Source organism: Triplophysa dalaica, chromosome 19, assembly GCF_015846415.1.
Source record: "Triplophysa dalaica isolate WHDGS20190420 chromosome 19, ASM1584641v1, whole genome shotgun sequence".
Classification (NCBI taxonomy): domain Eukaryota; kingdom Metazoa; phylum Chordata; class Actinopteri; order Cypriniformes; family Nemacheilidae; genus Triplophysa; species Triplophysa dalaica.
In genome coordinates, this window is record NC_079560.1 from 7,235,145 (window position 1) to 7,248,950 (window position 13,806).

Sequence of the window (13,806 nt, forward strand, 5' to 3'; positions counted from 1 at the left end):
TCAATAACCAAATGGCTTAAAAGTAACTAAGAACTAACATAAAAAATAAAATAAAACCCAATTCAAAACAGTTATAAAACTAGCTTAAGATCATCCCTGTACATCTGTTTTACATTCGTTTACATTGTGTTTCTGCAAGTCAGATGCTTGCAGCATTTCTGTTTTCTCCTGATTGTGTTAGAAAGGCAAAAGCTGATCAGGGAGCATTTTTATCCCCAGGCTGACGATAGAATGAAGAGATCTGGCTCCAGTGAACCTGTGACGTGACCAATTTGAACCATGCTGCCATCCCCTCAAACTTAACCCCAAGCTATACAAAACACATCAACAGCCAAGGACTCGAGAGACACATCCCTATCAGCAGCCCTCAGCCGGTCACTTTTAAAAAAAATAAAAAAAATCAGCTGGAACCCGGAACGAAGCCCAAGCCGAGAACACAGAGCTTTGCCTATCTCCAGGGGTTGAGGGCACTTGGAGCCATCACAAAGACATTTAGCCGTCAAGTAGAGGAAAGAGAAAAAATAAAACAAACCCTTTTATAGGATCTTATCAGCAGCCTGTCTGAACTACTAACCACATCACCAGAGACATCACACGTTTCCTTTCTACTGAAGACTTTACTTTTCTTTCTGCATTAATTTAAATAGTCCTGATAACTCTAATAGACACATTCCTGTTTCTAATGATAGAGTACCCTTGGAGAACGTTTCCAAAAACAACAATTATGTCTACATGAAAGGAAATTTATTTCCAAGCATTTTATTTTTGCATGCTAAGGAAATGATTCATACTTCATTGTGCTTCCTTTGGTAAACAACCACTTGCAGCAAACGAATTAGGTGGGAGCAAAACATTCATATTGAGACCAGGTTTCATCAGCAGCGTGCAAGGTACAGCTTAGTTATTGCGCAAATGGTTCTAAATTTACAACCCAGAGGAATAAAAAAAATCACAAATGAGAACTCCTTAATGTTTCTATTACTTTTCCAAGACTGAGATGAGAATAAAAGGAGAGCAAATGGAGACGGTTGGTTTTGGTCTCTCGGGGACTCTGAAAAATGCTGGGTTTCTTTCAATCCAGTGTTGGGTTAAAAAGGAACAAACCCAACCGTTGTGCTGTTAATTAACCTGTTCTTTCAACTTAAGATGCTGGGTTGGTTTTACTCATTGTTGAACCAAATATAAAGATTTTCTAATTTTATAGTTTAACCCAACAACTGGGTTTGTCCCTTTTTGACGCAACGCTGGCTTGAAAATGTTTAAAGTGCGCGTTTAGATTTCTCCTTAAACTCCAATCATCTCACTTGTCTCTCCTCCTAAGATCTTCACAAACATACTGGGATCAAACTGCATTTCTAAACATTTTCAGAGTTAATTAATATTTATTTATTTACCCAGAATATGATTTTTTTTACATACTTAAAGGGATATTTTACTTTCAAATACAAATTTCCCCATGTTTGACTCACCCTAAAGGCAGCTTAACTGAATATTGTCTTCTTCTTGAAGAATGATGCAGTCGGAGATATAATACCACATATCATTTTACTTCCAAGCGGTAGAATGGGAGTGAATGTGTGCTGACATTTTGAAGCTCCAAAAAGTGCATCCATCGATCAAAGAACTGCTCGACACGGCTCCGTGGTCCAAAAACTCAGCATTTTAAAGATACTTTGAAGAATGTTGGTAACCGAACAGCAGCGGTGGTAACCATTGACTTGCATTGGTTTTGTGTCCTTGTATTTGTTCTGTTAATTGGTACCGCTGTTGTTTCATTACCATCATTCTTCAAAATGATGTCAAAATCTCTTTAAATATAATATAATAATGTATAAAAGAACAAGAAATATTATTTACAAACTAACTTCACTTCCTAATTAAAGATAGACTTTCCACACGACTGATTCCACCCTATCCAGAACGCTTAAAGTTCGTCAATCATACAAAAGAGCAGACGAGATGTGAGCTAATTCTAACCGGGCTTGACAGGCCCGTCAACATATGACTCAAAGCACACGGGTGTTTGCATTCACAATGATTTAGATATCAGGCCTGAGAGAACACAAACAGGAATGAACATTAATTTCTCTCACGGTCATTTACTCACTCGCACAGAATGTCTTTAGTCGCTTCATCAAATCCGCTAGTTCTAATTAGAGCTCAACACTCAATGAATCAATAAAGAATTTCCTCACTGTGGCACACTGGGTGCGGGGAAAATTAATATCCGTCTGATCACATTGTGTATTCCATAAAGCTCCTTGCTGAAGAATGAATTAGCATTCTGCAGCATTCTACTAATTAAGATTTAATTCTTCTAATTGAGATTTAATTAGTCATTTTTTTGGAAGGGTAATGTTTTTAATTGCCTCCAGGCTTTTTAGGCGTCCCACAATAAATGTCACCGAATTAAACTTTTCTCCTTGTTTTAAATAAAACTTAAAAACTTAAGGCTCATTCAGACCAGGAATGATAACAATGAGGATATTTATATAAGCATCCACATCAACAGATGATAACGTTATGTTTATTCTCACTTGCTTGCTGCAGTTTTAAATTTTAAATTTGGATGGATTTTGATTGGTTGTCAGTGTTTTTAGCAGTCATCGACTGGAAAAACGCCCTTAAAGTGATCCCAGCAATTTAATTCCTTTGCATCATTTTCTTATTGTTCTGGCTCCGTTATTCTCTTAAAGGGACAGTTTACCCCAAAATGTAAATTCTGTCATGATTTACTCACCCTTGAGTTGTTCGAAATCTGTATAAATTTCTTGTTCTAATGAACACAAAGTAAGATCTTTGGAAGAATGCTTGTAACCAAACTGTTCTCGGCCAACATTGACTACTATATTAGAAAAAACTGCTTTATACATTTTGTTGTTCCGTTGAACACAAAAGATGATATTTTGATAAATGTAGAAAAGCAAACAGTTCTGGGGAACTTTTGACTATTTTAATTTTCCCTATTATGTAAATCAATGGTGGCCAAGAATGTTTGGTTAGAAGAATTCGCCCAAATATCTGTCTCTGTGTTCATAAGAACAAAGAAATTTATATAGATTTCAAACAACTCGAGAGTGACATAATTTTGGTTTTTGGGTGAACTGTTCCTTTAAAACTCAACAAATGATGTGAGATTAGGGCGGGACAATCTGTTTGTACAGTATGACCATTATAAGATGAAATAATTAGAAACATTTTTGGAAACCATCACTTTTCCATTCTGTTGCCACTGTCACAGAAATTACATATTTCACCTTTTAAGTAGTACACAAGAATGCACTGCAGGTGCTCACTTACTTCAAAGTGAAGATCTCAACAGAAGAAACGGTGGAGACTGCAAGGAAAGCCGACACTGTCTCTCTCTGTCTGATGGGTTTAGATGGTACCATCACCACAAAGTTACTGTCCAGACGCAACTCTGAGAGCGGCTGAAACAACCGCACACTGCCGATCCTGCGCATGGGTGTAGGTCCTGAAAAGTAACCAGCCGGGCCCAGCTGGCCGGCGCGGATGGAATTGGTCTTCCGAGAATCCTCTGAGCTGCACTCGCCTGTATCTGTGGACTGTATCATATAATACAGCTCCACAGGTGTGCCCTCCACCTGTTCGGGTGCTCTCTGCCGACCCGGTATGACGCTCGGTGGACTGAACCAGCTCGGAAGCGGCTCCAGCTCTGCCACGCACAGTCCAAGTTCCCCTTTTAACCGGCATGTTCCTCTTACCTCTTGGGTCTCATGGAAGGCAAACATCCTGACGCAGGGCAGCCTGTCCACGGCACTGTAGTCGTCCCAGTCTCTGCCCGCTACGTAGAATAGAACCTGCACTTTCGGCCAGCTGGGATGTATTCGCTCGCTTATAATGAAAGTCTGGATTTTCCAGTTAAAACTAAATAGTGGGGAGGTTGATGGTGATGAGGTAGAGGAGGATGAAGGGTTGTTTAAGAGTCCCGGCCCCAGAAGCTCCGCAGGCACGGGCTGTTCAACATACAGAGGTCCGTAACTGGCATTGACCGAAGGTGTCTTTCTGGCCTGCTGAATGAAGAAAAGTTCCGTACGAGCTTGCAAGCTAGAGTTTCTCATGATGTCCTGGTTGGCTTCCTTGAGGAAGAAGGCTGATTCTGCGTTCAGCACCTGGTATCGAACAGGAAGGTACATGGGAATGGGGCCAAATCTCTGCAATCCATCCAGCAGCATCCTGCTGTCGACAACTGCCAAATAATAGAGAAAACAGAAAGGACATTACGAATCAAACATCTGCAAAGTGACACCTCTTAACCTAACACACATCATTTATTAGAATTATTATTATTAATTCTGAGATTTCAAGTTATTTTAAAGCTCCAGTGTATGAAATTTAGCGGCATCTAGTGGTGAGGTTGCAAATTGCCATCAATGGCTCCACCCTTTCGAAGCACTACGGTGGCTGACACAGAACAAGATGTGTCACTTCTTTGGCCAAGGAGATATTGTTTTCACGAAACGTGTTCTGTAGAGCAGTTTATCAGTTTAGGGATTCTGTAGAAACAACATGCCGAATTCCATCTAAGGGTTTCCACGGGGTTTGTAGATAGAGCTATTTTAAGGTAAGAAAAACATAACGCTCATTATGTAAAGTCTTTATACACCTATGAAGACATAGTTATGTATATTATATTTTATTTCGTTCAATAGGTCCTCCAAAAAAATTACACATTGAATTTTACTTTGAGTTATAAACAAAAATGCAAGCTAAAAACATTAGGCTTTAGGTTTTTGCTAAATATTAAATACAGCCACTTAGATTTTAAGATTCATTTATGACTTGTGAAATGTAGCCTACAATACACTAAATGTCACTGGTATTATTAAACATAATGTAAGGAATAAACTGCTTTGTTAACACTTGATAGTGTATATGGTTTTTGGTCAGTGTGAAAAAATAAATGTGGACCCCTCAAGTAATAGACCTAAATTAGACTGAACAGTCTGCAGGCAGAACAAATTCATGTGAAGTACGCTTTAGAGACAGTGTGTAATGTTATATTTCACAGAGGAAGGCAGGTGTGAAGAAATGAAATAAAATCACTGAGATAGACAGTCAGTTTGTTCATATACGCTGCAGGGAAAAACATCCAGAGCGAGAAGTCAATGGTCCATTTTCACCATAGTGAGAAGTATAATATCACTTTACATGTCCCAGTACTCCATCGTCTTCTAAATTTAGGATTTTTTTTTCATTTTAAGATGCGAGATTATTTTAATATCACTTATAGTAAATGACCTCTTGGTGCCCGAGTGAGCCCCGAGACCTTGACTAATAGCCACTGCTTGAAACTAAGAGTCATATGTCTTGTGTCAATGTTGCTCCATTCTGCTAGCCCATCTTCAGTTACTGGATCCTTTAACTGAATGCCTTCAACCAGCGGTTCACTGCAGATATTTGGGGTGTTAGAAGGACCCAAGAGGCCCCATTGATTTTGCGTCACAGCAGTACTCTGAAAGAAAGAGATGCTGTAGATTTGTGACAGCTGGTGGCAGACAAACGCTACTGGCGCACAAGGCCAACAGTCAGGCGAGAGGATGGTTATATACTAACCATTGTGCTCAAAAAGACATATGTCACGGTTTGTTTGGTCTGACCCAAGCAAAATGACCGAATCAAATGAGTCTTACTTACAAAATAGTAAATAAAAGGTAAATGGGGAACTGTTTCCTAAAAGATACAAAATTGTTCGTTTGGAACCATGACAAACGAAGAGAGGGGGACAGAGAAAGAGGTAAAGAAGAAAAATTAGATGAAATCAAATTTCTTCAAGCATAAAAATGCACTGAAGCCTACAGTACATTAAACGGATTTCTGACATTGAGCGTCTGATTTCTTTTCAAATGTGCACCCTAAAAAAGTAACATAGTCATTTAAGGATTATTAGACAGAACAACCTGTCCTTTTTCTTGGACGGAAAATTGTAGATTTATGCAGCTAGAGGAATCAGGAGGAAAATGCAGCAAACCAGCCGTTCTTTGTCATCTATTAAAAAACGTCAGTAAAATCCAATTTATTTAAAGCAACAAAAATATTTCGAAATAAAATGATGAATTACTGGTTTGCAGTACTGCAACAAATTACTTTTAATAGCTCCCGAAAGACAAAAAGAAAGAAAGAAAGATTCACAGGACACAAGCAATCTATGTGTCATTCCTTCATGACAGAAAGAAAAGAGCAAACAAGAGGAAGGCATGGAGATTAAAAGAAGAGAGAGATGAGTGTTTCATCTGCAGTCATTGCCTGAACACAGATGCCCTCCTTATCCTCAGACCCAATTACAAGTGAGAGCAGTAGCTTGTAGTGACATATCTAATCACTTCACAACAATGTTTCTCAAGCCTACCTCTGCACAAAGACCCACACGCACATGACGCAGACACACACAAATTACACACGTACAAATAGAATTCATGCAGAGAAATTAAAACTTCTGAGCTCTAAGCAGATCTACACTGTAACAAAAATAACTTCTTTATCATTTACGGCTGTGTGATAAAAGAACTTGTTATACTGTTTCATCTCTGCAGGTTCAATTACAGTTCTTCAGTTTTTCTTGGAAATGAGCATATGTTCAGATGCTCAATTCAACTTTTTATTAGCAGGTGAGCCAAGAATTTACTTTGGAAAAAACTAAACGTAAATAGAGTGTTAATGTAGTTTAAGCTTTTTGTTAAACTGTCAATGGCATACCAGCTAAGTCAACCACTCCTCCCACTCAATCTGTTACTACATTGAAACACAATGATTTAAAGATCCAGTCGGTGAAATCTAGCGATAAAGTTGCGAATTGCAACCAACCACTCACTCCGACCCTCCCCCTCACATTCGAAACACTACGACGGATGACAGAACATGCCAAATTATATGCAAGGGAATTCTTCGGGCAAGAAAAACATAACGCTTCATTGTGTTAACTCTTTATACACCTCTGGAGACATGGTTATGCATATTACATTGCATTTCTGTCAATAGATCCTCCAAAAATATACACACTTGACCTTTAAAAGGACATAGATGAAATACCTTATAGACTGTTTCAGTGGCAATATCATAAACAAACGTTATGTAGGCTAGTCAAAACGTATTTTCTGGTAGACCTCTACAAAGAATCATTAACTGTTGGGCAGTTTTAAAGTAATACAATTAATATACAATAAAATATTCATATTTATTAAATATAAAATAAATTGTTACATTTTATAAACTAAGTGGTTATAAACATTTTATACTTCGGTCCAGCGCATGTGTCCGATGAAACCACCTATTCTGTACATAGACTGATATCCATGTCAAGCAGTCCCGGTAGCTGAAAATAAAAAAATGTAGGACCTAAACTTACATCATTTATGTATTTATTAAGTGTGAAGACAGACAAAACGCTATGATTATTCTTTCTCGTGGTTATTTCAAAAGCCATTATTTTGGCATAATTTCATTCTTAACCTTTCCGACAGCCTTAAAATGGTTCATTTTAACCAAAAACGCTTTCTGAATGATTGCCTTTAGGGTCATAAGCAAGTTTCTTTGTAACCGCCAAGGTTTTTCTTAATTGCCAATTGTTTGCAAATGTCCGATTTCATATGGCCTCTGGTAGAACTCGCATCACATTTGTGAACCATGTAATACAGAAAAAGCTACCAATACTTTTCATGTCATACCAAGAACAAAACTGTCAAAGATTTACACTAAAATTAAACTGAATTTTGGCCAAAATGCCATGACAACTCCAAATAGAGAGAGTAGACCTAAAAATATCCAACAGAACAAATAAAGTCTAAAATAATCTCTTTGTTATAGCATTTCATGTGTGGGAAAGATCAGTGTTCGTTTAAGTTGAAACAAAGTAGTTCTATAATTTTATGAGGATACATTTTAGCAATATTTGGTTGCCAGAGGACACAAGAGTTAAAACTAAACCCTAAAGTGACACCATAAGACTCACTTAAATTTTTATATGCGGCATAACAAAACTTTTGAAATATGTTTTTGCTTTATGGCCATCACATAATTTATTAAAGCAATAAGCCATTAGAGTGTTGGGCAAGTCAAAGCAGACTGTAAACACAGTAAACAGTAGTGTAAACACTCAAAATACTTTATTGCTTTTATTACGATGGCACAAGCATGCTTTTATAAAAACAGAATAAACGTCCAATTAAAAGTTAAACATCTTATTAATAAGTATTAAAATCACAAAGCAAGGACTCTTTATGGCAACATATAGAATGTTCAGTCACAAGTGTGCGTTATATGCATTTTACAACACCTTCGAACACAGCACGCCCAATCAGATAACCCAGTGTGGACTATCCCCTTAATGACTGTCTTATGCAGAGTTTGACGGCTTAGATAAGTCTCAGAATAACAAGTAACTTAAATGTGCTGACGACGACACAGCCTCACGGAAAGTGGCAAAAGGGGAGCTGTTAACTACTTTAGGATATACACCAGCATGGAATGCTGCTCCAACTTCAAATTTCGGCCTTCGGGGAAAGTTAACATAGCAAGATTTTGGGCATCATAATTGGATTGCCCCTGGGCCATTTTCTCAGCTGCCTATATAAAATCAGTATAATGTTAGTGAAGTAGCAGTTTCATGGGATTGTGGCCAAGTGCTGAGCTGATAGATAACATTAATAATCGTAATCGTTCAGAGTGCCTGCACTGCATACATTAAATGAGTAGGTATCATTCAGCGTATTGAGTTAATACCATCACTTTAAGGCACGCAGCAGCACCCCACATATCTTCCATTTGTAGCCACCTAACAGAAAGACAATCAATAAGCCAAACCATATCTTAGGCCACTTGAAAAATGAGGTAAAACGAGTCGTTATGACTGCATAGAGATGGATGGAATGCACAATATCTATAACATGAGAAATAGATCTCCAGACAAGATTTTTCTCAAGTATGCTTTGCTTTTTTTATATGATTCTGTTATAGTTTTCACAGTTCACTCATTGGAGAATATAGGATTTTGATTTGACTAAAGACAAGAATGACAGAAATTGTTTGCATGAAATTGATGTACTTTGATTTTAGATATAAAGATGAAATGTTAAAATAAATTAGAATTTTACTGAGTTAAAACAAATCAATCACATCTAATCTTGTTCATTCTACTTGAAGTGTGTACCGTACATCTGCTCTCAAATGCTGCACATATGTTCAGTGTGAGAAACAGAATCAACAGCCTGAAAATGATTTCTGGGAATAAACCCTGGGAATAGTACTAAGAGGCATTATACTTGCAACTGTTAACATTTAAGTTTGTATATTCCATATATTTGCAAGTGAAGTGTACCATATCTTACTAACATATGTTTTAACAAATGCAAGTAAAGCTTATTATCTAACATAAATAAGTGTAATGTGTCGCAATGGTATTGAAATAAAAGTAAATAATCATAATTGAACACAAAACAGTGTTTCACTGTCCTTCTGAAACATCGTATGTTCAAATACACTGTATTTTAGGGAATGGAAAAACACTGTACTGTACATACTGAGTGGTCAACATTGACAAGTCTATTTTAATACTTTTTTATTGGTTAGATATTGGCAAAACCCAGTGAGAAACATGAAGTATTACCAATAATAATGATTCACGGCACAAAAATAAAAATCACAATATGTGGAGACACAAGGTTTCAGAAGGACAGCAGCAATTGGTAACATTACACAGAACTGTAAACACAACTATAACACATATTTATTACCAACACAATGATTTACTGTCTATATAAGCCCCCTAGACCTTGCCTCAGGTAACATAATTAAATATTCATGAGCAAAAGTCTGGTCCACGCCACCAAATACTAAACCAAAGATGGGCGCTCAGCTAAAACTTCACTGAACAATTGTTGCTCATAACACAAAGAACACATATCAAAACCAAATATTAGATCTTGTTCTATGGCCTCAACCAGTGTTTTTACATATAATCCCACGCAGAGAGAGAGAGGAAAAAGACAGAGAGAGACACAGAATGGAATAAGCACAGAAACGACAGCCCATAACTTCAGCTATTTGGGCATCAAACACAGTGCTGATTGCATCAGCATTGTGAACTTGCAATCTGAGCATGCGAGCTGAGATGAGCCCGCAGAGCAAAGGCGAGAAAATTAAGCTGATTTCAAATGTTGGGAGATGTGGAATAGACAGAGGGGAAAATGAAAACTTTAAGCTTATGGGGGAGCCAATGTCAGGCATATCACAGAAAAAGCATCTGTATCATATTTAAATAAAAGAATACAGATATCTTTTCAGCTCATCAATTATACTGAATGTAACATATCGTCCTCCAAACTCTTTGGAAAAAAGCAAGCACCATTTGGAATCTGCGATCTCAAAACTTTAACAAGAAGTAATTTTGTAAATAAAGGTGTGTTCAGAATATTTCAGAATTACAGTAATTGATTCTGAGATTCTGATTTCTAAAGTATGTCTTTGTCAAACTCTCAATTACAATTCTCTGCAAGCTCTGACTTGTACCACATGACTACCGCGATGTCATGCAAAAACACATCAGGAATTGACTTCAGAAGTACAATTTAGTCAAGTAGTTATCTCATAATATAGTTAACATGATTCCCCGATTTTGACTATTGATTTAATGCAAAATGAATGTGAACATAAAAAATTCTGTTGCCATAGAAACTGTTCATTGACAGTGCGAGGATGTGACCCGCTCAGAGTAAGACATCATGGATTGTCATCTCATAATTAATTATAAATTACAAATATTGCTAGGAGACTACCATTATTATGTCTGTCATTTGACGTCATTGAATCGCCATCATCACAAATTGCATGTGTACTGAGAAAACACACCCGGTTCACTAGAAAAATCTAATCAACCACTTGACTTTGACTTGGATAACTCTGAATCCTCTGAGAAAAGATCTAGTGCTTCTTAAAATGGCTTGTGGATGCAGAATTAATTAACCTCAGTTGCTCTGGCGACAATTGGGGGTTTGCTTGTTGTGATCAATCAAGCTCTAAAAATAACAGCTTTCTAATAGATTCCAGAAATCCATCTTCCCCTTTCCTTGGTTAAACATGACACATGAAACGTTAATATTTTCTATAATGATCAGGTCAAAATTTTCGGAATCCCTCTAATGGAGGAAAACTCTCAGGCGGCATTCGTCACACCAGGCGGCAGAAATATCTTGCATGATCTGCCCAACATCACTTTATCAAAACATAAGCAATTGTGCAGTAAGGCTTAAAGGGAGCTTGTGCCCCTGGTGAGACATCTAAATAAACAAGAGCTGCAGATGTAGATGCCAAAACCCTACAGTAAGCACAGAATGCTCATATTCCAGTCCAGAATGTTATTATATTACAATATTGCTAGCTATTGCTGGTTGAGCTCGACTGTTGTGAGTGCTGGAACGGGAAAAAGTAAATTGACTGCAGTTATTCCCTGAATCCGAACTTAGGCAGGAGGGAAAATTTTGCTGATTCAAGTAGCTACCCACTATGAGTGTAGGTGCACATTGGGAGTGCAGAACTTTTTCTTTTTTTAAGTAACCGGCTCAAATGATCAGTCTAATCCGGCTAACTCTCAGCTCTGCTCCATACATGTCGACTATCGCATGCATTCCTGCCAGTGAAGAATTATGGGAGCTGGTGCTTAAAATGGAAGCAAGGCACCTGTCATTGGACAGCATGGAGAATGATGTAATAATATGCAGGTATTCTCTCATTTGGAGTAATACCTCCAGGGTTTCACATTTCCTAGACAAATGAAAAAATAAGCGAGAACAGAGGCTTGTGGGAGGCAGTCAAATGAAAGTATGAGTGATAGCTCGAATTATTAGAATCCAAAGCCTTCGACAATAAGAAATGACAACGGGAGCACCGTGAGAATATATAGGCTTGATTTAAATATGCACACTTGGGTATCATTCACCCTACAGTGATGTTCACTCCTCTGCTTTTGTGTTGACTTTTTACACAAATTGTTGTCAGGGAAACAACAGGCTGGGTTTTGAGCCTAGAATTGAGTTACAGTGACATGTCAAGGCTTTACTTTTTTTGGCTACTGGTAGTGAGTCAGTCAGCAGGCTTGAGTCGAAAGAAAACACACTGAACTCGGTTGCGAACACAGACGTACATTGTAAGAAGCTTTAATTACGACTGGTTGATATAAAAACAAGGCATAAGCACAGTGGAAAGATTCTTAATATAATGTATAATAAAATACAATATTAATATTTAAGCAGATTGAGAGATCAGAAATGCAACTGATCACTCTGTATTAGAGCTTGCTTTGTGAAAATATAAGATTTGATGCATTTTTTATCATTTAGTGTAAATTATTAGTACACTGGTTGCTAAAAATAGTTTGTCAGAATACACTCCCCAAATGCGAAATATGTTTCTTTTTTGCATAATGTAGTTGCGGTACAACTAGTAAATGGAAACTGTGAAATCCCCCCCCTTAGTGGCATGATATTGGACAAAAATGTGCATACACCCCGGGGAAGAGATGATGTCATCAATATTTAAGTAGTGAACGAATGCAAATCAATATGTCATTTCTACATAAATCCTGTAAATCTGCTTCTAATAAGCATCTGATACGTTTACTTTGAGGTCGTATAAGCTTGCGTACTCCTCAAAGTTTCAAAGTCAACGTACACACTAATACCCACAAAACTCACAAAATTTTGATTTGACGGTTTCCTTAAAAGCTAAAAGTCACTTCACAGATATCTGGATCTAATTAATCAGACATGGTGCTGAATATAAACCAGATAACTAAATAAAACACTTGTATAATGAAAGCTCTCCCCAGTGTTGGCCGGATTCCAGTTCATAGGCATGAGCATGTGGCAGACAGTGTAGATCTCTAAAATGAAACTGTTGCCGTTTAAAATGATGGGGCTTTGAATAGCATTCAGAACGCACTGAACTCTGACTCATGCATGGCAAGATGGCTTTTAATTGCATTGAGCGTTTTTTATCGAAATGAGTTTTAGTGTCTAATTGAAAATGCTTTAATTGTGATCAGCGTGATGGCTAAATTCATTTGAATTCAATCCACGCTAAATGTTTAGTAGTTTTAAATGCAGGGGTAAAGTTGACTGAATTGGTCTAGTATCTGGTTAGTAATATGTACAGACTAAACTCAAAAAATCAAAGGAAATATACTTTTCTTATTGCAACAAATTGCTAAGTAGGCTACCAAAAACAAAACTTATTTTCAACCTAGCATTGGTTCCAAAATGGACAAACCCAATTGTTGGGTTGTATTTTAGTACAAGCTACAGGCATCTGGTCAAGTACAGCAGGGAACATCACTAACCCCAACAATGACAGCAAGAGAGCAATCCTCATTACCAAGCATCCATCTCAGATCCAACATCAAGAGCACAGAAACCGCTGTGATTTAGAACTTCTCCCCAACATTAAAGAGGTGATCATCAGAAGCACATGCGTGAGATTTATGCGTCTGACACAGTTTAGAAGAATAAGGCACAGCACAGGCAGCCCTAAGGAGCTTAGCCAGTGAAGGGAGAGGAGAACGGAGGGCAGAAATAAGATGAACTCCACGTCTCCAGACACATGGACCCACGCTACACTATCAGACACTGCCGGGTGAATTGAGGCTCCCTTTATTCCGGAGTAAAATGTTCCCCCGTCATTTTCACTCGACACTGTGTATAGCGATATCTATCAGTTCTCCCAGCCCCAAAGACATTGTAAGTAAAAGCAAAAAAGTTCAGCCAGATAATTACCTCCCTCTGCCTCAGGTTTTCGCTG

General features: G+C 37.7%; 1 protein-coding gene across 1 annotated transcript in view; it reads right to left on the bottom strand.

The window, feature by feature from the left end:
* Positions 1–13,806, bottom strand: part of si:dkey-112m2.1 (transmembrane protein 132C) — a 103,839-nt gene that overhangs the window by 69,021 nt on the left and 21,012 nt on the right. Inside the window, exon 2 of the mRNA XM_056731208.1 lies at positions 3,301–4,210. Coding sequence (XP_056587186.1) covers positions 3,301–4,210 — 910 coding nt within the window. The remainder of the gene's footprint in view (positions 1–3,300; positions 4,211–13,806) is intronic.